The sequence below is a fragment of the Rhododendron vialii genome, chromosome 6a (genome assembly GCF_030253575.1).
Source record: "Rhododendron vialii isolate Sample 1 chromosome 6a, ASM3025357v1".
NCBI lineage: Eukaryota > Viridiplantae > Streptophyta > Magnoliopsida > Ericales > Ericaceae > Rhododendron > Rhododendron vialii.
Window position 1 is genome coordinate 32779457 of NC_080562.1, and position 26479 is coordinate 32805935.

The 26479-nt window shown below is 38.7% G+C and overlaps 3 protein-coding genes across 16 annotated transcripts; 2 read left to right on the top strand and 1 right to left on the bottom strand.

The window, feature by feature from the left end:
• Positions 1-315: 315 nt before the first annotated feature.
• Positions 316-5923, bottom strand: LOC131330633 (putative zinc finger protein CONSTANS-LIKE 11). Of its 11 annotated transcripts, none has more exons than XM_058364279.1 (7): positions 4563-5915; positions 3912-4136; positions 2426-2697; positions 1769-1970; positions 1061-1193; positions 810-936; positions 316-728 (listed from the first exon to the last, which is right to left on the bottom strand). In XM_058364279.1, exons 1-4 carry the CDS (start codon positions 5145-5147, stop codon positions 1787-1789), a joined length of 1266 nt encoding a protein of 421 aa, XP_058220262.1. In that variant the 5' UTR covers positions 5148-5915; the 3' UTR covers positions 316-728; positions 810-936; positions 1061-1193; positions 1769-1786. The 11 variants fall into 11 exon arrangements, with proteins under 11 accessions (XP_058220262.1, XP_058220255.1, XP_058220257.1 ...); XM_058364272.1 differs by having other exon boundaries at positions 1061-1167; positions 2426-2772; positions 4563-5913; XM_058364274.1 differs by having other exon boundaries at positions 824-936; positions 2426-2772; positions 4563-5912.
• Positions 5924-6806: 883 nt separating this feature from the next.
• On the top strand, positions 6807-9702 carry LOC131330634 (cyclin-U1-1). Its single transcript, XM_058364281.1, has 2 exons — positions 6807-7308; positions 8849-9702. Exons 1-2 carry the CDS (start codon positions 6902-6904, stop codon positions 9096-9098), a joined length of 657 nt encoding a protein of 218 aa, XP_058220264.1. The 5' UTR covers positions 6807-6901; the 3' UTR covers positions 9099-9702.
• A 5374-nt stretch (positions 9703-15076) lies between these two features.
• Positions 15077-24664, top strand: LOC131330635 (peroxisome biogenesis protein 22). 4 transcript variants are annotated; one of them, XM_058364283.1, is made up of 9 exons: positions 15077-15385; positions 17248-17466; positions 17551-17598; positions 18927-18983; positions 19061-19162; positions 19902-19967; positions 23085-23186; positions 23996-24124; positions 24224-24664. In XM_058364283.1, exons 1-8 carry the CDS (start codon positions 15281-15283, stop codon positions 24098-24100), a joined length of 804 nt encoding a protein of 267 aa, XP_058220266.1. In that variant the 5' UTR covers positions 15077-15280; the 3' UTR covers positions 24101-24124; positions 24224-24664. The 4 variants fall into 4 exon arrangements, with proteins under 4 accessions (XP_058220266.1, XP_058220268.1, XP_058220267.1 ...); XM_058364285.1 differs by having other exon boundaries at positions 23996-24120; positions 24197-24664; XM_058364284.1 differs by having other exon boundaries at positions 23996-24120.
• The last annotated feature ends 1815 nt before the right edge of the window (positions 24665-26479 follow it).

Consider the following 26479-nt stretch of genomic DNA (forward strand, 5'->3'; position numbering starts at 1 on the left):
AATATAGATTCTTCGAACATATGACAGAAGAAAAAGTTGAGTACCATTCCCCCTGAGACCGTATATATAGTCGTCCACAAGACAACGTGACTTCATGTTACTGTCTTGCGAAGCTATCGAGCTATGGCAGTACATTTTTTCCCCCCTTTGATACTTGTGCATATAGGCCAGCTTGCGTGAACGTGAACTGAACTAATCATTAACCTCAAGTTAATGACCGGGTTACCTCCTATGACCCCAAGAGTTCTTTTTTATCGAAACGATGCTCAAACCAGTTACATGCTTCAATTTACAACATCCTATTCAGTAAGAATATGAAAGAAAGTAGTGCAGACAGACTTTATTACGCACAGGGATGGAAGCATGAAGGAGAGTTCTTTACCTTTCATGTCACAAAAGACTGGAATCAACTGAAGCTTATTGCTTTACGACAAGAAACCAGTCGATGCTATATACACGCAATTAACCAAAATTGACTTGCAATGGGGGCAGCTGAAGCTTATTGCTATATAACAAGAAACTAGACGATGCTGTTAACACTTAATTAACAAAAATTGACTTGCAATGGGGGCAATGACTCGAGGCAACATTGGCGGTGCTGATGGCAGAAGCAAGACAAGGATCAACTTTAAGAGAGACAAGGCAAAAGAGGACTTCGGAATCAAGTTATCACCATGAGAACCTTCACTAGGTGCAGGTCACAACTGAAATCCTTCAAAATTCCGGGACTGAATAAAAAGAATGAGAAATTGGTCAGTAAATCCGAGAGGGAAATTCGTAGTACGAGAATTAAGACCAAAGTACTTCACCTTTTAGAACCTACATTACGTTGCAAAACAGAACGATCAACCAGGCTGCTGAGAATTCAATGTAGCTGTGATATGTTGTTCCAATGATCATCACCAGGTCGGCAGCAAGGGACTACCACCAATTAATCTGTAATTGTATAGTCATGTCGTGATTTATTTGAGATTAGTTTTAAGTTAATAACCAGCAGGTATGCCTAATGCTGAAGGTATGCAATAGATGGGGGCACGAGACGTAGTTCAGCTTGGTTTACTTTGGTATCTGTAATGCTGAAATGTAGATGTGCATGGGGTGGGGTGAGATGAAGATGAGTGCCCTTTTGAAAGGATGAAGATCCAGATTAGGTTGAAGAATTGCTTTCTGAAATCAGGAAGGAACCATTAGACCTGTGAAGAGAATCAAGATACTGAAATCACGTGTAAAAACAAATAGAAAGACTTTCTGTTGTATTTACGTGAGAGAGTACTTCTTATTACCATTAAAGAAGCACAAAAATGACGAATTGTAACACCTTCGAAAAGAATGTGATTTTCTTCTTGCAAAACGATGCTACATAGCCAGTCTACGACACTAAGCACATTGTTAATACATTATTATCAACAACAACCAAGCAACGAAAAGATAGCAGGTTTTTTTTGGTATGAATCAGGGTTGAGTGCCGAAGTTCAAAATCGCATTGGAGAATTCTCAAAAGCTATACACTGTGGTCTGAAACTTCGATTGGAAATTTGGAACCTCATCAACTAGAGGTGAAAATCTAAGTGAGAATGCAAGCGGCATGTAGAGAGACTCTGACAGTTCTGTGCTTGCCTAGTTTTGTATTTAGTTTTTCGTATATAAGTCTAATCCAAATCGATAGAAAGAACTATTGGCCATGGCTGACTTTATGCATATCTCCATAGCCTTGCAGGCAATACTGCAATTATTGGAGAATTACAAGTACAAATGGACAGCTCAATACCTTTTTTGTCTTCAGGCCTTAATATGCACGGGAAGGGAACCGGTGATCTGGCTCAGAAGTTCCATGTTTACCAGGATCATAGTCATATGCTTCACCAGCCTTCACAAATCTCCCTTTCACACGTTTCCTAGTGTCAGCTCTTGCTTTACGAGAAGCATATCTTATTTGCTTACCAAACCTGCAGACCCCAAACATGTAAAATCTGTTCGGGAAGCAACAGAGACATGATGAAAATGAACCATAAATGGCATCAAATGAAAACATGGCTTGACTCAGTATAATCATAAAATGGTTTCTGAGCTTTCAGCTAAATATTGTCTCCTTCTTACTTTTCTTTTCTTTTCTTATTTTCTGTGCATGTGGAATGCATGGAAATGTTGGATAATATGGCAAGGCAAAATGAATGAAGAAAAACAGGATTACTTAAAGCAGAAAAGAATCTTTTCAATAATCAGCTGCAAGGAAAGTTATAGAAACTCCCTTGACTATGCTCTACCTTGGCAATTGGCATGAAAAATAGAAAGTTTTCTTTTCTTGGGTGAAAATTCAAAAACCTTAGAAAAGAAACTTGAAAAGTGGCAGAAAACAACGAAGATACTTAGGATCCGGTGTGAATATAAATTGCAGATCCTACATGTAGAAAGTTGAACCACATACATTCGTGTTTTCTTCTTTTCATTGTATCTCATCTTAGCTTTATCCCTGGCCTCTGGGCAACCGACTTCCAAGTTCGAATCCCACGGTGATTCACCTGTTAGAAACATTGGAGATAAACCACAATCCTGGTAATCAGTGACACTACTTTCACCAGTGATGTTGGATAGCGGAAGTGATATGTTCGAGTGTACTGGTCCAGTTGGAAAGCCCAGGTTGATACTTCTGTTGCAGCTGGGGTTTACCAGCATGCCATTAGTACTGACGCTTATTGCCTGCACCAAATTAGGTGATGCTGCAACATGTGAGGATTGGAAACCCATGCTCTCTTGTTGTCCTGATGATGATGTCTATAAGAAATTCACAAGGTTAACGGTCAAGGTAAAAAGAATATGCACAATTTCAGTGCTGCATAGTGTTTGATCTACGTAGTGAGATTCATATTAGTGAAGAACCATTTCTTGTGTAGTTGTATTACTGCAAGATGGGGGATGTTAATGACAGCTACCATATGACATTTTCTACAAGAAGAAATAAACCTACAGTGGTTTTAACCCTTAGTGTTTTGTTGTCATGATCGGTAGAGCACGTTACTTTGGTCATGATGCATCCAACAAGACAATAAAGTAGCATCAGTAAAGTATTGATCGCCAAGTTCTATTCTCCTCCTTTTTTAGCTATCAAAAAAGGCTGCATCAAGAAATGAAGCAGACAAATAAGTATGCTTATCTTTAGGTGAAAGATTTTCGGTATATGAATCACATTTGTGATGGTCTGGAAATAGATAAAATTCTGAACAAACTTGTTTCACCAACTAGCTAGGAGCTCTGGGTTATGCTATATATCTTCGAAAATGATACATGTACCGACCAGGGGGAGAGAAAACGTACCGCCGGCCGCCGGCGGGCCATCTCCGGCCAACGGACAGCCGATCCGAGCCGTCCAAAAATTCTTTAAAAAAAACCCGATGGGGCTTTCGTCCGAATCAACGGCATCCGAGGTGTGTAGGGTGCTTGATCCAAGTACCCATTTTACGTGTATATATGTATACACGTGTATATACATGAAAAAGGGGTACTCGGATCAAGCATCCTACACACCTCGGATGCCGTTGATTCCCGCGCATGCCCCATCGGTTTTTTTTTATAGAATTTTTGGACGGCTCGGATCGGCCGTCCGGTGGCCGGAGACGGCCAGCCGGCGGCCATCGGTACGTTTTCTCTCCCCCCTCAGTCGGTACATATAAAAAACTGAAGTGTAGTATTGACTTCTTAATAAGAATTTATAAACCAACATGGTACAAGCCTTTTGTGTACTGAAGTTTTGACACTAACAATAACAGTTTTGGCATTATCATTTTCCCCATTTAAACGGATAATAGAGGAAGGAATCAAGGAACCGCTGTCAAATAAAGATGATTGCAGATGTTGCAGAAAGAAGGGAAAACGCAAGAACAAGTTACGAGAAATTATGGATCCGGAAAAAGAACCTCTAGAGCATTTTCGTCATGACCACTAGATTCAGTTAGGGAGGCATTTTTCTCCATCAGTTGGCAGTCTGTTGCTCCATTCTCAAAATTGAAGGCGCTATGGCTTCGAGAAGAATCAAACATCTCATCACAGCTCCCAAAGTTCAATGCAACATCATCTATGTTGAGACCTTCACAGAGATCTTCACCTTCATGAAGTTCAAGATTCCTGTAACTAGAAGGACCCTGGTCCATTCGAAGCCAAACCAAGGCAGAGCTCACATTTTAGAAATCCTATATGGTCTCACAAGCTCAATGTTAATTTTCTACTACAAGGGCCTTAAAACACAGTTCTGTCAATTCCCATTTCATTAGTTCTTGCACCACCCCTTTTGGATTTTGATTCTTTCCATTTCTTACATGGGATTGAGATCTCCATTTCAATGCATAAAGTTGCAGAAAATCACGAAAAATCAAGGGTATTAATGTAACTATATCGTAAGTTTTAGAATAACTCTCATCTGTTTTTGAATGTGAACTCTAAGGTAATTTATCGATGTTCATCAAACGGAGATCTCCATTCCATCTGTGTAATGGGTACGAGTCGGATCCCCCCCTATCCCATTTACCATGAAAATGACAAAAACTGGCACAATATTTAAGAGATATCACCTTACTCAGGTTTGATCCTTCTGGGAAGAGACTTGTTTGATCTTTACTATACTGGGGCAAGAAATTGAGGTTGGGTGTGATCAAAGGACCAATCCAAGGTTCGAATTTGGCACACCGATTTTCTAACTCATTCAACTTGCTTGCCACCAAACCAACCGAATTCTCGTTGCCAACAATGTCATTCATAGGCAGTGCACTAGTCATGGGACCCCAACCTCCACAGACACCGCCACCAACAGAAGACGAAGGCGGCACATCAAGAACAGAAGCCCAAATCCTTGAGAATTCAGCCAGGGAAGGACATCCTGAATAACAACTCAACGTCTGGCGCGAATGTCCCAAGCCAGAACACCCATTTCCATTGCTCCAGTCACAACTCTGGCACAGAGAGATTTTCTCGTCCATGCAGCGCACTATCGCAGGCTGCGAATTGCACTTGTCGCATATGAGCGAACGGGAGTGCCTGCGTGCCAAGTAGTTGGCAGAGTGAACGCAACTGTCGCAGCGCAAGCAAAGCCTGGCTGAATCCGGTTTGCAGTAAACTACTGCCCTCACCACCCCACAAAACTGACATAAAGGCTCCATACTACCTATCCTAATCTTAAATCAAGTTTATTATTCTCCCCGTACTAACAACATAAAGACTCGTGGCGGGGATTCGGGTTTATTTGTTCGGATCCTAAACAACTAATGTAGCCTAATCAAACAAATCAACAAAAACTTTACAAGAACACCCATGAATCGAAAGGACGAAAAAACAAAACTTAGTTACAAATGTCCTGGGAAGAAAACACCGAATCCCCGCCGAAGAATTATTAGGAAAACAGGAGAAGGCAGAGAGAAATTAACCCACATCCAGGAACAAAAAATCCATTGATGCAAAACAGTGCAGAGCTGATTGACAGAACTGAATAGAAAACGTGGGAGACGAGGGAAATAACGCTAATGCAAGAGAGAAACACCTAAACACACGTTTTTCTGTTGTGATTGAGACATTGGTGGGGGAGTTTCAGTAGAGGGTGGAGCAGAAGCTATATATTGAGGCAAAGGGTTTTCGCCACGTGGTGACTTGCCGATACAGAATATGTACACTTGAGTGAGAACATCTTCAGTGCTCCTCAGCATGCATGAGCCCTCACTTTTCAGCGTACGTTTGTGTGAGTTTCGTACACTGTGCGACTGACTCAGAACAAAATTGTAGGTGGTAAACGATGCTCTAGAAGCACTGAATAATCTTACGCGATTGATGAGGTGGACGGTTTCCTTCCACATATGCAAAGAGGGTAATTTGTTTTTGAACGTTTCCTTCTCTCTCTCCCTCTTTCTTTGCCTACAAACTATCATCTCTTCCTTATAGGACATGTGGGGCTCTATTATGCCGGTCAGTTGCAGAGTTCTCCTCATCCTTGTAGTATCCTACGTGGATGTGGATTACCTTCTTTTTAAATTTCTTGATTTTGTCTATTTAAGATACATAGTCAAAAAAACTCTATGAAAGATTGTTAATATGACGGGTTGGGTTCATGGCCTCAAGGACGGACTGACGGGTATCCAGGCGACCGCCCAATCTAACACCCATCCATCCAAATCTATTACAAATATGAATCGTCCAACACAAAATTGGTATTTAACAAATTAAATACCATATTATGTATGGTTGTGAGCTTCCTTGCAAACGACATTTGGATAGATTTGGGCTGCTCAAACGGGCTCCTAAACCATGGATGCATATTTACATTACTCGCACTAAAATCCATTAGGATCAAGTTCAATGCTCTATTCTTAATGTGGATCCGCTCCTTTTGAGCGGGTTTCAAGCGGCCGCTAAAAAGTGTTGCTAGAACATTGTCACGTGGTGCTTCAGTGACATCTTCGCACATTCACATTAGAATCGTATACTTAGACATCTTGGCCTCCACCCCATGTGAATGTGTGGTGGTAATCTGGTAGAAGTTTTCGGAGCACCAAAAGAAAGTGATTTCCCCGTACAATGGATCTATCTACGTGTTTCTAAGGGAAAAGAGCCTCCAAACGTTGTCGAGAGTCAATCTCCAACTGACCCAATACTAATGACTCACTAAATCAAATGCATATTCCTTTCTTATCATCAAAATTATCTACGTGGCATTTAACATTCCAATATCTTATCTTGTTTTCTTCTGACCATGGCTAACGACACGTGTCCCACACCCATTGTACCCTCCCCAAACCAGATAGATAACCTTTCACTCATTACAGAAAGTCTACTGTTCACTCATTAATTAGCCCACCAAAATGTCTCAATATCCTCCGTTTAAAAACCAACTTCCTCTATAACCACAAAAACTATGTTACCGTAGATGTTAGCCGGCGGCGACGACACCCAGCTCTGCCGACCGGAGCTGAGCGAAGCCGAGCCCACACCCCGAGTCCTCACCATCTTATCCTTCGTCTTGGAAAAGCTGGTGGCTCGCAACGACCAGCTTACAGGGCAGCCGTCGGATGGGTTGGGGTTGGGGTTGGTCTCGGCTCGGTTCGGGAAGACACTGAATGGGTTCCATGGGGTGAGAGCGCCGAGTATAAGCATAGCCAAGTATTTGGAGAGGATATATAAATTCACCAATTGCAGCCCGTCGTGTTTTGTGGTTGGGTTCGTTTATATAGACCGGGTGGTGCATAGACACCCTGAGTCGCTCGTGGTCTCCCTCAACGTGCATAGGTTGCTTTTGACTAGCGTCATGGTTGCCTCTAAGATGCTCGATGATGTGTAAACTCTCTCTCTCTCTCTCTCTCTCTCTCTCTCGTATGGTAATTGGTGTTTAGTTTCTTTTTAGAAAAAAATTTAAAATGGCACCTGAATTTTGTATCAAATGTCACAGAGATACCTGAACTTAAGTTTATTTCAATTAAACACTTGCACTAACAAAATTTCCAAATTTAGACACCTGAATTTAAGTTTATTTCAATTAAACACCTGTACTAATAAAATCCCCAAATTTAAACCCCCGCCGTTATACTCCGTCCCAAAAATTGCTGATATGACATCTCCAACCCGTTTAAGTTGCCCCATTACACATGTTTCCAATAGGGGACGATGCACCCAAGCGAAACCCATCATTAGAAGTATGCCGAGCAGAAAGAAGAACTGGGTTTGGGCAAAAAAACATGTGCAATGAGGCAACTTAAACGGGTTGGAGATGCCATATCAGCAATTTTTGAGACGTAGTATAATGGCGGGGGTCTAAATTTGGAAATTTTGTTAGTATAGGTGTTTGATTGAAATAAACTTAAGTTCAGGTGCCTAAATTTGGAAATTTTGTTAGTACAGATGTTTAATTAAAATAAATTTAAATTCAGGTGTCTCTATGATATTTGGTACAAAATTCAGGTGTTGTTTTGAAATTTTCCCTGCTTTTTATCATTTTGGGTGTGGTAATGTGGTTGGAAGCAAATCGCGTGTACCAAAAAATTCCTTTTGAACCTATTGTTTCGTGTAATTTTAGTCGCCGAATTACATAGAAAATAGATTGTTGTGCAATTTTAGTGCTAAAGTTGGATGAAAACAAAGTTACGAGGGAGGTAAATTACAAGCATATCTTATACTCCCTCCATCCCTTTTTAAGTGTCCTGCTTCGTAACTCCAACTTATTAAAAAGACATCATCATTATACCTTTCACATCAACTTTTTCCTCCACTTTCCCTACTTACCCATCATCATTACACTTTTACTCACTAACTTTTCAAAATGGAATCTACTTTTAAGGGCAAAATGAAAAATTCACCAACTTTTACCCATTAACTTTACAAAATTGACACTTATTAAGGGACAGCTCAAAATAGAATACTGGACTCTAAAATAAGGACGGAGGGAGTACTAACTTTAGACAAGCTTAAGCATATTTTATAATTTTAGACAAACATATATTCATTTACGTAATAAACACACATAATAGACAAACGATAATTACACAACTTTTCCAAAGCAATCACGACATTTTGATAGATATTGCCAAGGGAGATTGCATGTGTTCAGCATTATTCCTTTCGTTTGAAGCAATCGTGATGTCTCATTTCTCAATGGTTCAGGACGAGAATTTAAAATGTACAGGTGACCTGTTGCCAACGTGGTTGATGTTTTTATAGCTGAACGTGTGTGGTTGGTGTTGGATAACAACTTTCCTCTTGTTCCTCCTTCAATTGGGTTCTGTCCAATATTTTCTATATATTCATTTAATCCCATCTGTTTTGGAACTGAATTTTTGGGTAGTGATAATCCTTTGTTTTTTTGGTGAACGTACTATGCTAGGCATTATAACAACGCATTCTATGCGCGAGTCGGCGGAATAACCAACGTTGAACTGAACAAGCTGGAATTGGAGTTGCTCTTCTTGTTGGATTTCGGGGTTACAGTCAGCTCTCGGGTTTTCGAGAGCTATTGCCTGCATTTGGAGAAGGAGATGTTGTGGAATAACAATGGCACAGCCCAGAAGGTTGAAAGGCCAATAACATCTAACTGTGTTGGCGATGAGACCGAAATATGTGTGGAATTGGAATAGATACACAAAGTTCTTCACCCCCTCAAATATAATGGCAGAAATAACTTGATTTCATTTACTTCTTTTCGTTTACTCTGTTTTTTTTTTTTTCCTTGGCTCCTTGTGGTCTAATGGGATGATCTGATTTTTGCATTTTGATTTGTTTCAGGTAATGATCATGTTAACTGTAAAAGGAAAAATACAGAACAAGGGAGGAAAAAATTCAATACTCCATTATTCTACTCTCATTGTTAAATGTACAACTCCAATGAAGAAAACTTATAATTCCCTTGGAATAATAAATATTAACACATTCTCGCATTATAAAATTTTAAATTTGTGTGGAATTGTTATAAATAATTTATAAATTACATCTATATACATTTTGACATTTAACTGGATTCCGTATGAGTCTCATGCATTAAATTTTGTCACATATTTTATTTCACATTGGATACTTTTTGTTATGGATTATCTAATTAGGCGAATTCAACACATTATCAGATTCCATGCATAAATCCTTTCACCAAAGTCATTAATAGGCACCCATTCTGATATTTAACATCATCCATACCACATAGGCAAATTATATACGCATGTATGGTGATTTTACCAGAGGCAGAGAGCGCGTTTCGCGTGACTTGACCGCCCCGCTGCTTCTATTAATCCTTTTCTCCATTAGTACTCTTGTTGGTTATTTGGTTGCTTTTATGACTATTACTCGTACCAAATATGCCAGAGACAACTTCAGAGGAACTAAAAGACCAACTGAAACAACTTATCGCAGAGGCTATGTCAACTGAGCTATATTCGCAAGGCATCTTATACTTCAGTCTTTAGATTTTCGAGAGATTTTCGCCAAGGCAAGGAAAAGTACGTACGAACCAAGAAGAATTGCTATTGGCCCCTTGCATGTTAATGATATGAATGTGAGTTGCGTAAATCACAGAATTGGTGGAGTTAGAACAGAGAGCTCGCGCGTGCATGCTACTTTCCAGATCAAATGGTTACTAATCTAAAAAAGCTTTGAGTTCTCGAAGATTATGACACTTGATATATAGTTGCATGGATTTCATGGTGGCGATATGAGCCTACCCAACTTTGTCCTCCTCAATTTCTTGGTTCGTTTCTTGCGCTACACACTTAATTTGTTGAGTTTGGACAAACCAAACTAATTATACACTTTTATTGAACTAGTGATTTGCCACGTGCATTGCACATGGTACCTTTTCTTACCCCTCCGTTGGCATTGTAATTTTGTTTGGAGCAGGTTGTCTCAATGAGATAGGAGTCATTAAAATTAAGATGCAGTAATGACTTTGTTATGAAGATCATATTCCATGACCATCATTATGAATACCACATTCCACAACCCATTCAATCAAATTTGCGACTATAATTTCGCTCCTTCGTCAATCGGTCCAGTTGGTGGGCCTAATATTTGAGCTTTTATTGTTTCAACAACACTCCATAATTCATTGTGTACCAATTGGTTTTGGGTTTTATGTAGGTTTTAACTTTGTTGTACCTTTCTTGATAACAAAAGAAAATAGTCCGACAAAAGTAACATTGTGGAAGAGATGTCATTGGAAAATAAAATCAAGATTCATGAATAAAGAAGAACAAACAAATGTTTAGAATTAAGCTAAAGTTCAATACGAAAAGGTCATTCTTGTCCAGTTCTCCTTTTTTTTTTTTTGAAAGGTCCAGTTCTCCTTTTACGATCAGGCGTTTTCATCTTCTTCTTTGTACATTACGATTGCTCAGCAACGTTACTTGCAAGAATAAGTAGTATACTTTATGTGAATTTTTGTATTATATATACATGTTGAATCACGGATGCCCTCTTTTGTACCATTAGTCAAATAATAACAACACATAAACGATCAAAACTCCAAAAAAAGAGTTCAGCTTGTCGTAGAAAAAGCATTCTCAAAGAGATGGTCCGCGAAAGCCAAGAATCAGATAAGATCCCATAGTATACAACAATAAGGGTATTTACATTGGCAGCCATGGTTTTATGTGACGAGAATCAGATAAGATCCCATAGTATACAACAATGAGAGTTTTTACATTGGCGGCCATGGTTTTATTTGCCTCGTCACATAAAATCATTATTGCCCATTTGATTGTCCCATTTTTAAGGTCAAATTTATCTTTGTTCCCTTATTTACTCAATAGCCTATAGATTAGAACTTCCATTTTGAAATAATATAGAAGAAAAAATGCCCTATTTCTTTATAATTTCAATACTTACACAAGACTATGTTTTTCAAACAGACATATCCGCTAAACTTTTTCCATGCATAAACACTGCCAAACTACCTATAGGATTGATCTACACTTTTTGTTTTTCATCAGCAATTGATCTACACTTTAGAACCTTCTCTTGTACCGGTTGTAGTGCCTTCATTTGCTCCATTAATTTCCATCTTGTGTGACTTTCTTATGAACTTCTGATATATTTGTCGACGGTCTCATTGCCCGGAGATAACACCATACATGATAATCTATGTTTCGAATGTCGAAGCCTACCCATATTGGGGAAGCCTACCCATATTGGGGAAGCTCAAGAGGAGGACCATGAATCCTATGAGATGGTGAAACCAACTCCAAAGATATCTATACTTATAGTCTTTGACCGGCCTCATCACTGAATAGAGACCTATCAACAAAAAGAGTAAAAGAACTTTGGTTAGCACAATACAATTAGAGTGAAAAATAATTAGAGTGAAATTGTTCAAAATTGGCGGTACTTGAGTACAATGATTTTGGATATCTGAAGTAGTCCAAGACAGAAAAAAATGATTCCAATTCCCATGTGGCAAGGGTGACAAACAACAGAGCACTTGATGTGAAGGTAGAGCCCGTTTTTTGAGTAAATATTCAAGGAGTATAAGAATGATGTGAATATAGAACCAGAGCTAGAGGGTCTTCCTTTGAACCTACAACCTTCAAACACCTTGCCACCATTCCCAAACTAACAGTGATTAGCACTCCTTAAATCTGCGAAGTTAATTAAAAGTCATATATTCATAATTAGAGGAATTCGCATTGTTTGTTGTAAGTAGTTTTGGAAAAGCATAACCAGACTATATTATTAATCAAGTTAATATTATAATTTGAAAAGGGTTTGAGTAGTACGATCATATGTCGGGTTTTGGAATTCCCTCCGTGAGATGCCGATGCTTGTCTAGATGGAAGATGGAAGGTCTGCATTAATGATCAATTGGAGATAAGAGAAATGTTGGAGATAAGAGAAATGTCATGCATTCCAAGATTACTGTCAAAGACTGGTCCATCTTGCCAAAAAGTCATCAAATTACACTTTCTTCAGCAGTTCCACCAATGAGAACACTGTTTCAATAGTACTATAACTAGTTTCAGAAGTTGAAAAAGTAGTTCTAGCAATATAAGATTACAAAGTATACTCACACTCGACACTTCACTCCCACCCTAGAGTTTATGCCTCCACTCACTCCCTGTTACACTTACTCTTGACTCTTGAGTGTCTCCCACTTGCACACTTACACTTTGTGCTCTCATCACACCTGCAGAATATGGAGCCCTCATCTCTTATTTACAGGGAGCCAATGAACTTATAGAATAGTTTAACCCTAGAATAATTGTAAGACTTTCTAGAGAGACCTAAACCATTCTATCATATTCTAGAAGATCTAGTAGAATCTGAAAAATTATAGCATAACCCGAGACATTTCATTAAGATCCAGAACCTTCTAGTGGAATCTGTAATATTTCGGAGCAATGTGGACGATTCTAATGCAATCCGAAATAATATTTCGGGAGCATTCGGAGACTTCTGGAGAGTCAATGATGACTCTTAACACTATTGACTCGGATCAGACCCACTTTCCTTATTTCTCACATATTCGATAAGGAAGTATTTCCTATGTGACAGCTGAGCCGGAAACTTGATCACATCCATAGCTTCCAAATCATGCTCTTTGGCGCATTCATCTCAACTTTCTATAATTATGCAGGCATCAACCTTATACAGTGATATTCAAAAAAAAAAAAACCTTATACAGTGTGATTTCCATGTACAAAGCCTTGCTTCGAGCATATCCGTAAAGTTCACTATCTCCTTCCTACGAGCTATTCTGGATAACATCTTAATTGTGGGGAAATAAGTTCACCACTTTTTTGTTAGGAATGAAGAGAAACCTACCGTATCCAATGTCTCCATCAAATAACTCGAACTCAAGAAAAAAAAATTCCCTCCTGAATTCGAGAATTCCACCCAAGCCTCCCTCAATCCCCTCGTATTGTATCCCGTAATGTTTGGGGTCTAAAAGCGGGATTGGAGTGTAGATGCCGATCACATCCGGTGGTACCAAATTGAACGGGTATTAAGTTTAAAAGTTAAAACTTTCCAAGTGCTATCAAACTCTTTGGGCTAGTTCACTGGGACTTGACTTTAATTCATTGCATGAAAAGGTATTATAAGATTAATCAAAGTGCATGTAAACTACCCAAACAATCCAATTATAAAAATAAAAAAGAGACCGTATAGAACACTATTAGTGTATACTCCATAAAGCAAGTGGGTGACATGCAAACATCATATTAAAAAATTACAAAGAAAGACTGCAAACATGGACAAATTTTGTCTCTGTTTTTTTTTTTTTCAATAATCAAAGGTGTCCGAAACAATTTAGGCACATCTCAACTAATTCCTTCACCGGTTGTCAAAGGCCATTCACACCGTGGCTAAGAAGTTTATAAAAAATTAATTTCTTATAGTCTTATAGTCTAATCTCAATATTCAAACCTAGTCAATTGCGTAAAAATCAAATCCACCAACCAACCTTATAGTGTGCTCAAATTTTGTTGATTCGTAACTCTAGAAGGGGGATTGACATCCTCTGTCCCCATATACTGTTCCCCATCTCCCTCATGCTGCCACGTGTTCTACTTTAATCTCAACCCTCCATTGAACTAAAAGAAATACTGAGTGTAAAGAAAATAAAAAAAGAAAATATCCTTAAAGTGTATATGAACGGTTCAGATGCACTGCACAGTAAATCTGAACCATTCATATACACTTTAAAAGTATTTTTTTTGCCAATTTTTTTGGTCCCTAATGCTCCTGTGGAACTAAACCCCTCTCTTCCTCTGCAGTCCATCTCCAACAAACTTCCACGACATCACCAGCTTCCAGCCACGAAATTAATTAATCACCTCGACTTCTCCATCGAACACCGCAACGATGGCAAATGCGATGTTTACTGAGAAAATCAACGACTTCGGGGGTTTTTTCTTCATGTTCCATCTCATATCATCATAGTTAAAAAAGGAACTGAGGGTAGTTGGATCCGCCTCGCTACGCTTTCTTTCAAAATAAAAAGAAAATAATTTTAAATTTAAATATAAAGAAAATAAAAAATAATTTTTTAATTTTTTTTACACCGTTTAAAATTTTTTAATGAAATCTATCAAATAAGATCTATATTAGTAGAAAAATTATTTGCTTAAATATATATTTTTTGACTTCTAAATTACATTTTTTTTAAAAAAATTTCTTTGAATTCGATGACGAAGGCAATGCGGGGGTGGGGGAAGGCCGAAATAGGTATTTGGTGTTGAAAATTCTTTACGTGAAGTCTGTATGAAATTAGGGAACGGTAAAGTTGAAACTTGTGGAAAAAAAAGACGAGAAAGGAAATGGTGTTGTTTATGATCAACGAAATTAATGCTCTGGTGCAGTAAATTGTGATGTTGAGGAAGGGTGATGGTATCGTGGAAATTAGCGGACGACGATGAGTGGCAAAGCGGGAGATTACAGACAGGTTCGCTAGGGAGGGAAGAGTGAGAGAGGGGTTCAACGGAAGGTTGGGATTAAAGTAGAACACGTGGCAGCATGAGGAAGATGAGAACAGCATATGGGGACAGCATATGGAGACAGAAGATCTCGAGCCCCCCTAGAAGAAGTAGAATTTTCGTAGGAAGCTTCGGTCAATGTTGAGTATTAATTAATTATACCACTTCTTTCCCGAATCGTTGTTTTTTAGACTGCGCGATACGCCTCCATCCGATATACCCTCGACTTTCCCTCGTTGCCGAAACACGACCAAAAAGAACGTGCAAAGACAAATTCTCTCTCTCTCTCTCTCTCTCTCTCTCTCTCTCTCTCTCTCCCGTCGGTGGACGGCAAGATCTAAGACTGATTACTTCTTTCGGCCATGGCTGATAACTCCAAGGAAGATTTAGTACAGCTGGTCAAGCGAATTGCTGATTACCTCACTATCAAGCTCTCCAGTCTCTTCTCTCTCTCCCTCGACAGTCTCGTTCGTTCCTCTCTCTCTCTCTCTCTTCAATTTACGTACGCATTTTGTATCTATATAAATGTTGTATTGGTTGTATCGCGGATCTGAGTGATTTCTGGTGTCAAAGTGAATTTCACTAATGCATTGGTATTACGTGATAATGAAACAGAATAGCGTGTGAACCAAGTGAAGTAAAATTTATGAGAAATTGGGAAGGAATTGAAGGTTGGAACTTTGTGTTTGATGTTCCTGAATTAATGTTTTCAACTGATTGGCCCAAACATATTGGAACCGAAGGGGAGGTGTGTTAATGTTTTTCTAAGTCAAATTTCAACCTGGAAAAGTAAACAAACTAGAAAAGAATAAGCAAACAAGGCTCCTTCTTATCATTTTCAGGTTGGCTACTGATTGAAATGTTACAGCTGAGGCCACATGTTTTAGTGAATTACACACAAAATGCATACCACGATGGAGAAAAACAAATCGTTATTCATACTTACTCCATTTGGACAATAACTTAGAATTTTTATGTCCGAGTTCATTATGGTCCTCGTAGTCGTAGCACTTTTTCTAGTTGAACTTGAGAGAACGCCTCTCCTGTCTAGCACAGTTGTTTTTTATCATTTCTAGCCATCTTTATGCAGTCTAGAAACCTTGGATTGGAAGGAAGTCAGATGTCAAGCTTTATCCTCATTTGTGGGCAGAATGGTCATTGACAAGGCTCTTCTTTGAGTACTACATGCGAAACTTGAGCTCTGTCTCGTGCGTTCCAAAGCCGTAATTTAAGTGATATGTGGAGACCCGCATCACAGAACTTCGTCAGACGGTGGGTATGATACGGACTCCTAGATGACAAGAGATGTTTGTGATATATTTTCGAATGCATTAGATGTTGGTCAACAAACACCCCCACCCCCCCCCCCCCCCCCCCCCCCCCCCCCCCCCCATATTCTATGACCGGTCAATGCGGGGCTCCCCTTCTGGAGGATGAGTCTTGACAATCCTTTTGCTCTAGCCTCTAAACCACCCGTGTCATTTGGTCCTGAGCAAGATACCTAGACCTTGCTCCTACCTGGGCTGTTGTCAGTTGTGAAGTTGCCAGGCTCATCGGAGCCATGTTTAGTGTTTAGGTAAGTAAGAGATTTCATGAGAAGAGTATTAGTAGTAGTGTGAAGGCTTCATGGAGGAGTCCTTGGGTAGAGACATGGAGTGGCACTTTTGGAATGAGGAAGGATATGGTTCGTAAAGGACTCCCTTGTCCTATGAAGGGTTATGGGTCCAGGGGTAAGTGCGACGTCGTGCAGTCCTTCCGCATACCCACACTTGGAAGTTTCACCACTGACCACAAAACAGAAGACCTGTCTTCAAGTATCAACCATCAATTTGCACAGAAGGCGGCCAAACATCGGCATGAACCATGAAATCGACATGTCCATTTTTAAAGTTACTCCTATAGCGGTGATCCAGTTTCCATAATGGTCTTTTTAAGGCCATATCTATGCTTATTTCTATGAGTAAATTCTACTTTTGAATTTGGCCAGCGCAACTCACAACAGTTAAGTTCTTTTGTGCTTCTAGATTGAGACAAACGTTAGAGCCGAATGCAGCCCATTATCATCCAAACACGTCCACATATTCTGGTTATAATCTGAACAAATATCAACAATCCAAAATCGAAAAAATAATTGGCTGCCAAACACTAAGTTAGCTACACAAATTCTACAACATTTGCCCTATGGATCCTAACCTTTTCAGTGTATAGTATTGAAAACTTATTGTTAGGAAGTAAATAGCCATGCATAGATGATGCAACTTATTCTAGTTGTGGATAGTCTGCATTTGCTGCATTATGATGCTTTTTACTTCTTTGCAATTGGTTGCAGGATTCACAATCTATTGTGGCTTTAGCAGGACTTGCCCTTGCAATACTCTTTACCTGGAATCTTTTGAGAACACCTAGTGGACCGCAAAGAAGGCAACCCGAACGTCAGACTCCTATTCCTAGTAGTTCTGGCTTAAGTACTTATTCAAATGCAAATTTGACATCTGCAGAAGATTCAAGAGTACACAATGTTATTGATGAGTTGTTCCAGCCCATAAAGGTTACTTGTTTCTATTCACTTTTGAGTTGTAAATTGCTTGACTGTTATTTAACTTGTGTTTAACTGTCTTCTTCTCCCCTGCAGCCAACTTTAGGACAAGTAGTTAGACAGAAGCTGATTGATGGAAGGAAGGTAATTTGTTCGTGCACGTGTGCCATTATTTGGTGCATGCCCTGCGTGTTTAGTTCTGCTTGTAATGTTGTTACTTTGTAAAGATAGCTTGTTTATTAAATATGATGTTATACTTCTACTGTCCAAATCATTTTTGTTCTTTTTGTAAGAGGAAGTTTGATACTTTTCTCAACCACTAGAGTGTGAATTCTTTTATGAGATCACATTATGTCAGTTTTCTTGGCTTGAGTATGAACCTGACATATCGCGCGAGTCAATGATCTCAGTACTCAGTTTTCCTACTAAATTGGTCGTTTTCAAATGATGCTAGAGTTTGATGAGTTTGGATAAGTTCAGTTCATTATGGCAAATTATATTCAACATCATTGTTATATTCTCAAGTCAGAAATGTAAAATGTTATCCTTTAATTCCTTGTATTTTTTGGAGTGAAAGATGTTCAAGAACACGCACAGTCACTTGATCCCAGAAGGACATGACATGGACATGCCAACATGCCAATCTAAAATAAGTAAAGGACATCACAGGCTAAGGCCATGACGAAAATATGGATTTTATGGATTTTCCCTTGATATATGTTTGTGGCTATGACGATAGACAAGTGTGTTTATAAAAACTACAAAGTGCAACTTATCACACTTTCCATGATGTAATCATTTATATTTTATGCACAAAAGTTGTGTTTCATCTATTTCAGGAAAAATTGTTCAACCAAGGTGGCATATAACATCTTAAGTCTTAGCACAACATTCCTATTTCCTACAACTAAAGCCTGAAGGACAAGTGTTGAATACTAACAAATCTCCATGTCTTTTGCTTTATCATAGTAACTTGTTTTTTCAAACTGTTGTCCTGTTTTGGTCTGTGTCTAAGTGCCATGTGTGTCCCTCAAGTGTTCAATGTGTATCTGGCTCTCAAAAAGTAAAAATTTGGTTTGAGTAATTCAGACGGTTGTCTGACATATCTTGAGAATGTCCGATTTGTGTTGTTTTGGTTCCGACAGGAGTCACAAGACACACCCCACTCTTAGATGTTTCAGTGCTTCTTAGGCGTTCAAGCATTTGTTACTGCTGGTTTACAAAGTTTAATAGTACTAAAAGCATATTTGGAATTGAGGTTCCTGAATGAAAATTTTGGAGTACTAAATCTTTACAACGCTATCCTTTTCTGAAATCAAAGTGTTCTTGGTTATTATTTGGACTCGCCTTTGTTGGTTCAAGTGTTATTTCCTGCATTATTATCTAATTTCTCAATTGAGGAAGGCTTCTCTATATGAACGTATTTCAATTGTACAACTTATGAATCACTTTTGGTTTAATTTTGATTCTAGGTAACATGCCGGTTGCTTGGTGTAATCCTTGAGGAAACCAGTCCAGAGGAGCTTCAGGTGTGACATCCTCTGTAAAATAATGTTGCTGCATGAATTACAGATGATTGACATTGTGGTTATCTTGTTCTGGGCAGAAACAAGCGACTGTGAGATCATCTGTGCTGGAAGTACTGCTGGAGATTACAAAATTCTGTGATCTTTATCTCATGGAAAGAGTTCTGGATGATGAAAGTGAAGTGAGTTAAAACTGTCTTCTTGTTCATTTTGTCTATTAGTCATTGTTTTTTTTTGTATTGCTGATATGTGTTGTATGACATGTGCTTTATCGTGCCTGAGCAAGCCATGCATGTATTCCTCTGGAAATAGTTGATGTGCACATTGCCACATTCTTTTTAATCATCCTCTTTTCTCACTATGTAATTTGTTGTTTGGCTGACTTATTGGTCACTCGATTACAGTTAACAATTTCCCGATTAGTTTGAATTCGTAGGAGAAGTGAATATGACATCAAATGCTCAAAACGATTGGTGTGTTTACATTTCATTTCTTGTGGATGAATTCTAAGGTGTCATAGTGGGAGTCTTGTTCATACTTTGTATTGAAGTCATGTAAATGACAAGCTTAGACATATTTATGGCTATACAACAAATTTGCTATTGCATCTAGCATTTGGAGGGTAATTCATCAAGCATAGCCTGCCTCATCCGTACGTTCGATAAGCATTGCCTTTTGGTAGCATAGCCTGCTTGATGATTTCTTAGTCTATGCTGCATGCTCGTACCATTGGCAAACCAAACCAAATTAAGCTCATCCCCTAGCATGTTATGTTCGGCTACAAGGATCCTTTTTTCACCATTAGTAGCTTGACATAATTTAATTTTTGCACCAGTTCTTTGTTGTGATTTTCATTTGGTCCGTACTCGTCAATTGCAATAAAAAAATCCTTATTTTCACGGATAACACATTTTCATGCAGAGAAACGTTCTCCTTGCTTTAGAAGATGCTGGGGTTTTTACATCTGGTGGCTTGGTCAAAGATAAGGTAATTTTTGTATTGATTTCTGGTAGTATTTTGGAATATTACCGTTCATATTTCCAATTAATATCCTTGGAGATGTGATACTTCTTAGCTTGGTTTAGAGTCATTTTTCCTCTTCCATTATCAAGTGACATGCCGGAAATTATAATTTCTTTACTACTGATTGCCAATGAAACAAGCGATGTCGGCATAGGATATATTTGTGTGAAGTTGTTCCTCTCATACAGGAAAGGCTATTCCAGCTCTTTCATTGGAGTAGAAGAACTTACCGTTGATCTAGTTTGGGTAGTAGCTAATCCCCAATTGACCCTATAGTTCTGAATACAATTGTACCTTGAATGTTAATTTGCATGAATTCAAACCCTCTCAATGGTGCAAGATACCCTTGGGTAAAGCATTTTAATTGACTCTGTAAATTGAGGTTCAGATAAAGCTAAGACTAATGAACCAAGATAAAGCTCTGCCAAAACATGAAGTCTTAGCCCTAAAAAACTAACCACCCTTGACTCTTGGAAATTACAGTTACGAGCACTGAAAATGTGTAGATTCTTGTCTTCCAGATACTCCCAAGATTTGTAAAAAGTAGTACCTTAGCAATCTGTTAATGCAACCTTGAACAATAGGATATGTTTGGATGAGTCCCAGGCCTGCAGAGACCGAAAGTAAAGGTGGCCTGCCATAGCTGCCGAGAAAACGTTTGGACAGATCATATCTCTATTAAATAAATGTTAGACATAGGCATTGTCCAGTGTATGATTGATCATATATTTTAGTATAGAAGATTATAAAATAATAATGAATGCCCCACTGTGTAGGGCTACAAACAAACCGAGGTGCTCACGAGTAGCTCATGGCTCGGCTCAACCCGTTTAGTAAATGAGCTCGGCTCGGCTTGCAAAAGCTCAGCTCGTTTAAAGGGGCTCGTTAAGTAAATTAGCCAAGCTTTGCTCATTTGTAACGAGCCGAGCTCAAGCTCGAGTGCCAAGCTTGAACACTACGAAGCTTGGCTCGGCTCGTTTACACCCCAACCACTATGTATCCTATATTGACATTATTTGTCATTCCGTCAGTCCATCTTTCTAATTTGGGATATCTCAAAATGCATGTTCAATTTGGAAAGTCCAAGAATAAAACTTCTTAACCTTTCAACATCATTCCTTAAATGGTTATAAATACTTTTAAAAGGGTGGGATAAAAAGGGCAGTGTTGGAATACCTTTTGATTTGAGTATGAGTGCAATAAATGCATGTTCCCTTAAAAGTCGGTACTGCCAAAAGGGACTAGAATTTTGAGATGAAGTATACTGTTTGGTCAGGGGACTAATTAGGACAAGCTCTGGACACCTTAGGAGGTCAAACTGCAATACCTAAAAGCAGGTGTGGTCCGTGTGGATGCCAAGTCTTAAATAGTTTTTTAGGGGACTTTGTTGTTTTAACATCATCATGATGTTAATATTGATTATGACATTCTTAATCTGATATAACCAGTATTGCTTAGATAGGAATTTGATATATGTAAAATATCTATCTTTAGTAATGTATCTATTCCAATTGCCAATATAAAAGCAAAAGGTCATATTTTGAATGTGTACAAATATATTTATATTCAACTTACGCCTAACAGGTCCATGTCCTAATTTTCTGTCAAATTTTGGTGCACATGTGTCCGTGTCGTTTTGCGTCGTGTACCATGTCCGTCTCCATGCTTCTTTGAGGAGAATAGTTGAGTCTTGCAATGGCACTCCTCAGTCCTCACCTATGATACATGGATCCGTGATTTTGGCTGGAGTACCTGTGTCGACACAACACAACACGACACGGGTGCGGGTGTGGGATCCACACCGGATTCGTCCAAGAAAATTCAAGACACGTTAATAAGAAGAAGAAGAAGAAGTAGAAGAAGAAGGGGAGAGAGAGAGAGAGAGAGAGAGAGAGAGAGAGAGAGAGCCTGCTGCTGCATCTGCGTCGCCGTCGATCTGACGAAGAAGAAGAAGACGAGAGACAGGGTGGGCTGAGGCCAGGTAGGGAGAAAGCGGCCGTTGCACTGATAGGAGTATAATCGAATCTATCTTTCCTGTCCTTGAGGAGCTGGTTAAAGAGCTTTGGCAAGAGCAGCTTCAACTTGGGCGTTGACAAGACTTGGTTACGTGGAGTAGACCTCACTGCTGAAGACTCTTTAGGGTTAATTCTTTAATTACTCGGTGTGGGCCTATCTACTATTTTATTTGTAGGTCTTGGGCCTATGTGGGCTTGGGTCACTAATAAGAATGTGTAATGTTGCATCTTTAATTTTGTCTTGGACCAAAACTTGTTATAAGGCTTTTCTTTTTTTTTTATCTGGCCCATTAAAACATGATATATGACATGTTTTGTTATTTATGAGATAAATTAATCTCAAATTAGTACTGTATAAAGTGAGATAATTTTTATATTTCTATAAATAATATAAAAATTTCTATATATATATAAATATTTAGCGGATCCCTGTACCCGTATCCAAATTCGGATACATATCCCTGGATCCTCTTTTTTCAGCTTTGAGGTGTCTGACCCTTAGATATGTACCCGCACCCGATTCACATACCCGTGTCTGTGTAACATAGGTCCTCAGTCCTCACTGTGCATGTGCTTTGTATCACCTCTTCACATTTATCCCGGTTGCTAAGAGAGTATGGACAAGGAACATGGTGATAATACAGTGATAGATTGAATGCTTCAAATAAGATTTGCTGCTCCTCTTCTGACGCTATAAATTATGATCTGTTTAAAATTGTAGTCTTTGGTTTTTGTTGAGCTTTTCCAAATTTTTTTGAAAAGGAAGTCTAACTTGTTAGTCACTCTTCAGATAGGGCGAAAAATCATAAGATAGATTGTGTTGTGATTGTAAGTTTGTGTTCTCGTAGTTAAAAGTTTGAGATATAAGATCCCGACACTCTCTGTTGAATCCTCATTTAATTGATAAGTCCTTCTCCTCGTTAGAAAACCCTGGTAGATTGATGCTGGGTTGAATGGATAGGGTAGCTGGTACGAGGAACTTAGCATTTATTTTTTTGTACATATGCATTTTTTCCTCTCTTTTTTCGCTATATATTGTCTTCTCACTTACCCAATGCATCCCCAGGTTCTCTTTTGTAGCATAGAGAATGGCCGGACATCTTTTGTTAGGCAACTGGAGCCAGATTGGCATATTGAGTCAAGTTTCGAAATCGTCTCCCAGCTAGCGGTAAATTGCAAATTCTCTTACAGTGCAGTTTTTAAACTGCCTATTATTTCTTGAATCATACAGATTCAAGTTTCAACATACTAACTTATTAGATAAATAATGAGAAGAAATCTTGACTACAAAATTCAAAGAATGTAGTACCTAACAAAACACCTTCCGCTTTTCGTAGAGAACATCAAAACACCATGATCAAGTTGATATTTTTCTCTTCATATATAAGGGGATAGTTTATTTTGATAAATCATGATCAAGGAGACATATTGCACAAAATTTGACAATGATTCCTTGCAGATAGAACCTTACATCCCAAGGAAAAGGGAAAAGATAAGTGGAGGGAAACATGAAAGTGAAATGTAACTCTATTACTGCCTAATTGTTTGATCAACTTGGCACGACAGCATTAGCATTGAAATGTCAAACTGTAAATTTTGAGTTTGCAAAATTTCTCCACCAGTTTCAATTTAATGGCAAGATTTTCATTGATGTGAAGGGACTCTGGTAAATGTCATTGTATTCTTTCCATGAAGAGTTCCTTGTTTACGTAGAGGCAATGTGTGGAATTGTGGATGTAGGTAGTATGTGGTATCCCTGTTTGTACCATGTCGGTTGTGGAATTATCGAGATTTGATGTATACGGTGCTTGTCAACCCATGTGGAAGAGATCACATTGATGTTTTACATTTTGTATTTGTACTATTTCAAGAACCCACATTCTGTAGATTCCCTTAGGGAGTCCGCCAATATTTAGTTTGCTACATATTATGGTGGCCACTGACTTTTTCTCTTGCTCTTTTGTTGACCAATTGCAGAGGTTCATCAAATATCAACTTCACATTTCACCCATCAAACCCGAGCGAGTTGCTGCTAATGTTTTCAGCTCGCCATCCTTGGAGCAGTTCTTTGGATGTGTTTGACCCGAAAACCTTTAAAGGATGTAGGTATCTTTTGTGAACAAATGGTATTGTTTGTTTTTTCTTTGGGTTGAAAAAACGTTCACACCTAATGTCCAGCTCAATGTTCTGTGTGTTATTTAACAGGTGTTGATTCTTGGATGAGACGCTGAACGTGCAATACTTCGCTAATTCAAGCAAAAAAGTTCCATCTTCGGCTTTGTGAAATAGATTATCTTACATTTAACCAACGTTAACTGTTAAAGATGGTTGTCTGGATTTCATCCCGGTTAAATTTTTTTTTTTGAACAGCTTCATCCCAGTTAAATATATGTCTATATGTAGGCAATTTGAGCATGATATTTTGATGATTTGTCTTCTCTTGGAAAGTTAGAAATTTGTCAGAGTCCATTGCTTATGGTTGAGATACCTACAAAATGAAGTTATAGTGCCGGAATCGGCTTGTGTTGTATTTCTTCTGCGTTCTTTTGATAGTATTTGAACCAAAGAACTTGTAATATTTTGGACCTCACCAGTTCCTGCAAAGTTGTTCAGGCTGCAATCAGCATCTGCTGATGATTATCCTTATTGAGTGATTAGTGTTAGTGATGCTAACCATTCTTTCCCTGTTTTTTTTCATTTTTTTGATCGGCCATTCTTGCGCTGTTTGATTACTAGGATTTCATTGCCTGGTCAAGAATCAGTACAATACAAGGATTTGGATTCGGGTGGTGCCAGTGCAGTTACACATGTTTGTCATGATGGTGAGTAGGGGTGTGCAAAAAACCCGAGTCCCCGACCCGACCCGACCCGACCCGACCCGAAGGGTTTCGGGAGGGGCTGAACATGTGGTTCGGTCGGGTACAGGTTCATTTTTTGAAAAAAATCAGTTTTTCAGTTTGGGGCTCGGGGTGTTGTTTTTTTAAATCCGGCCCGACCCGGCCAATTTATATAGACCACTTCGGTTTTGGTCGGACCCGACCCGACCAAAAAAATCGGTTACGCAGACGGTTATTCCCCCTCCTTCGGTTCGGGTTCAGGGCCCAAAAAATTCGATAACCGACCAGTCGGGTTCGGGCCGAACCCCCGACGCGTCTGACCCGTGCACACCCCTAATGGTGAGTGATGGAGGTTGGGGAGGGTGACATGTTGTGCCCCTGGGGCAAGGACATGTGGTGCTCCAACACTTCTTTCCATCACATATTTCTATGAGCTTCACACACATTGTGGGGTCCACACAATGTACGGTAGAGAGAGGGGTTGGGGCACCACGTGTTGTCGTGTTCTTACCCCTGGGGCAATGAATAATTTTCCAGTGTTGAGAGAGAGAGAGAGTGGTGGTAAAAAGAGGGAAAAAGTTTCTTAGATCAAATGAAGTTAATGAACAGAACAGATCCGATCAGACGAGGGAAAAATGCACAGAACTTGCCTGCTCTCGTCTTCCTTGCGGTAGCCTACCTATGTCGCTTCGCCCTTCTAATTTTGTTAGATTTGTACTATTTGGATAGATCATTCCTTGAATAAAAATTATAAACTAAACCTAGTGTTGTTCCCGATGGTTGGGTTACCCAAGCCCGACCGACGACCTCAAGCTTGACTGTCTACTTATTAGTCATAAAAATAAAAAAATACGGACAAGTCAAAAAAAAGGCAAAAATCAAGGTTACATATTGTGTTTTCAGCTTGAATTATATCATAAAAATCATAATATAAATATAACTTTGGTTGTACAGCTTTTTTTAGCACGATTTGATTCAAAAGGAAAAATTTCAAAATAACACATGACCTTTCACACAAATAACACATAGACACCTGACTTTTTAATATTATAAAAAAACACCTGACCAATTTAAAAACTCATCAATTTTTCATCTGCCGTTAACTTCCCATCCAAAAATAGACGGAAATGTTGAAATGGCCTACACCTGGCAATTTGGAGGGAAACCAATATACATTTTGGAGAAAAACACATTACTTTACTAATTTCTCCCGCCAAAACCCACCTGCGGGGCCATAGAGTCACAATAACAACTATTTTACTTTTTCTATAACTTTTAGTTTAGTTTTTCTTTTCTTTTTTTCACGTTTGTTAGTTTTGCGCCAATCTTTTGTGACTTATTGATTCATCTCTACAAGACGAATCGAAAAAGTATATTTTATTTTTTACTTTTACCCAAATATTTTAAGAAATAACCACTTTTAAGTCAAAAAAAAATTGACTATTTCCCAAAATATTTGGGTAAATATATAATTTTTTTTTGCTTTTTTGATTCGTCTTGACGAGACGAATCAAAAAACCAAAAAAAGTGAGGTGCAAAACTAAAAAATACGGAAAAAATTCAAATAAGAACAAAACTAAAAGTTATAGAAAAAGTTAAGTTGAATGGGGATGTTCCAAAATCT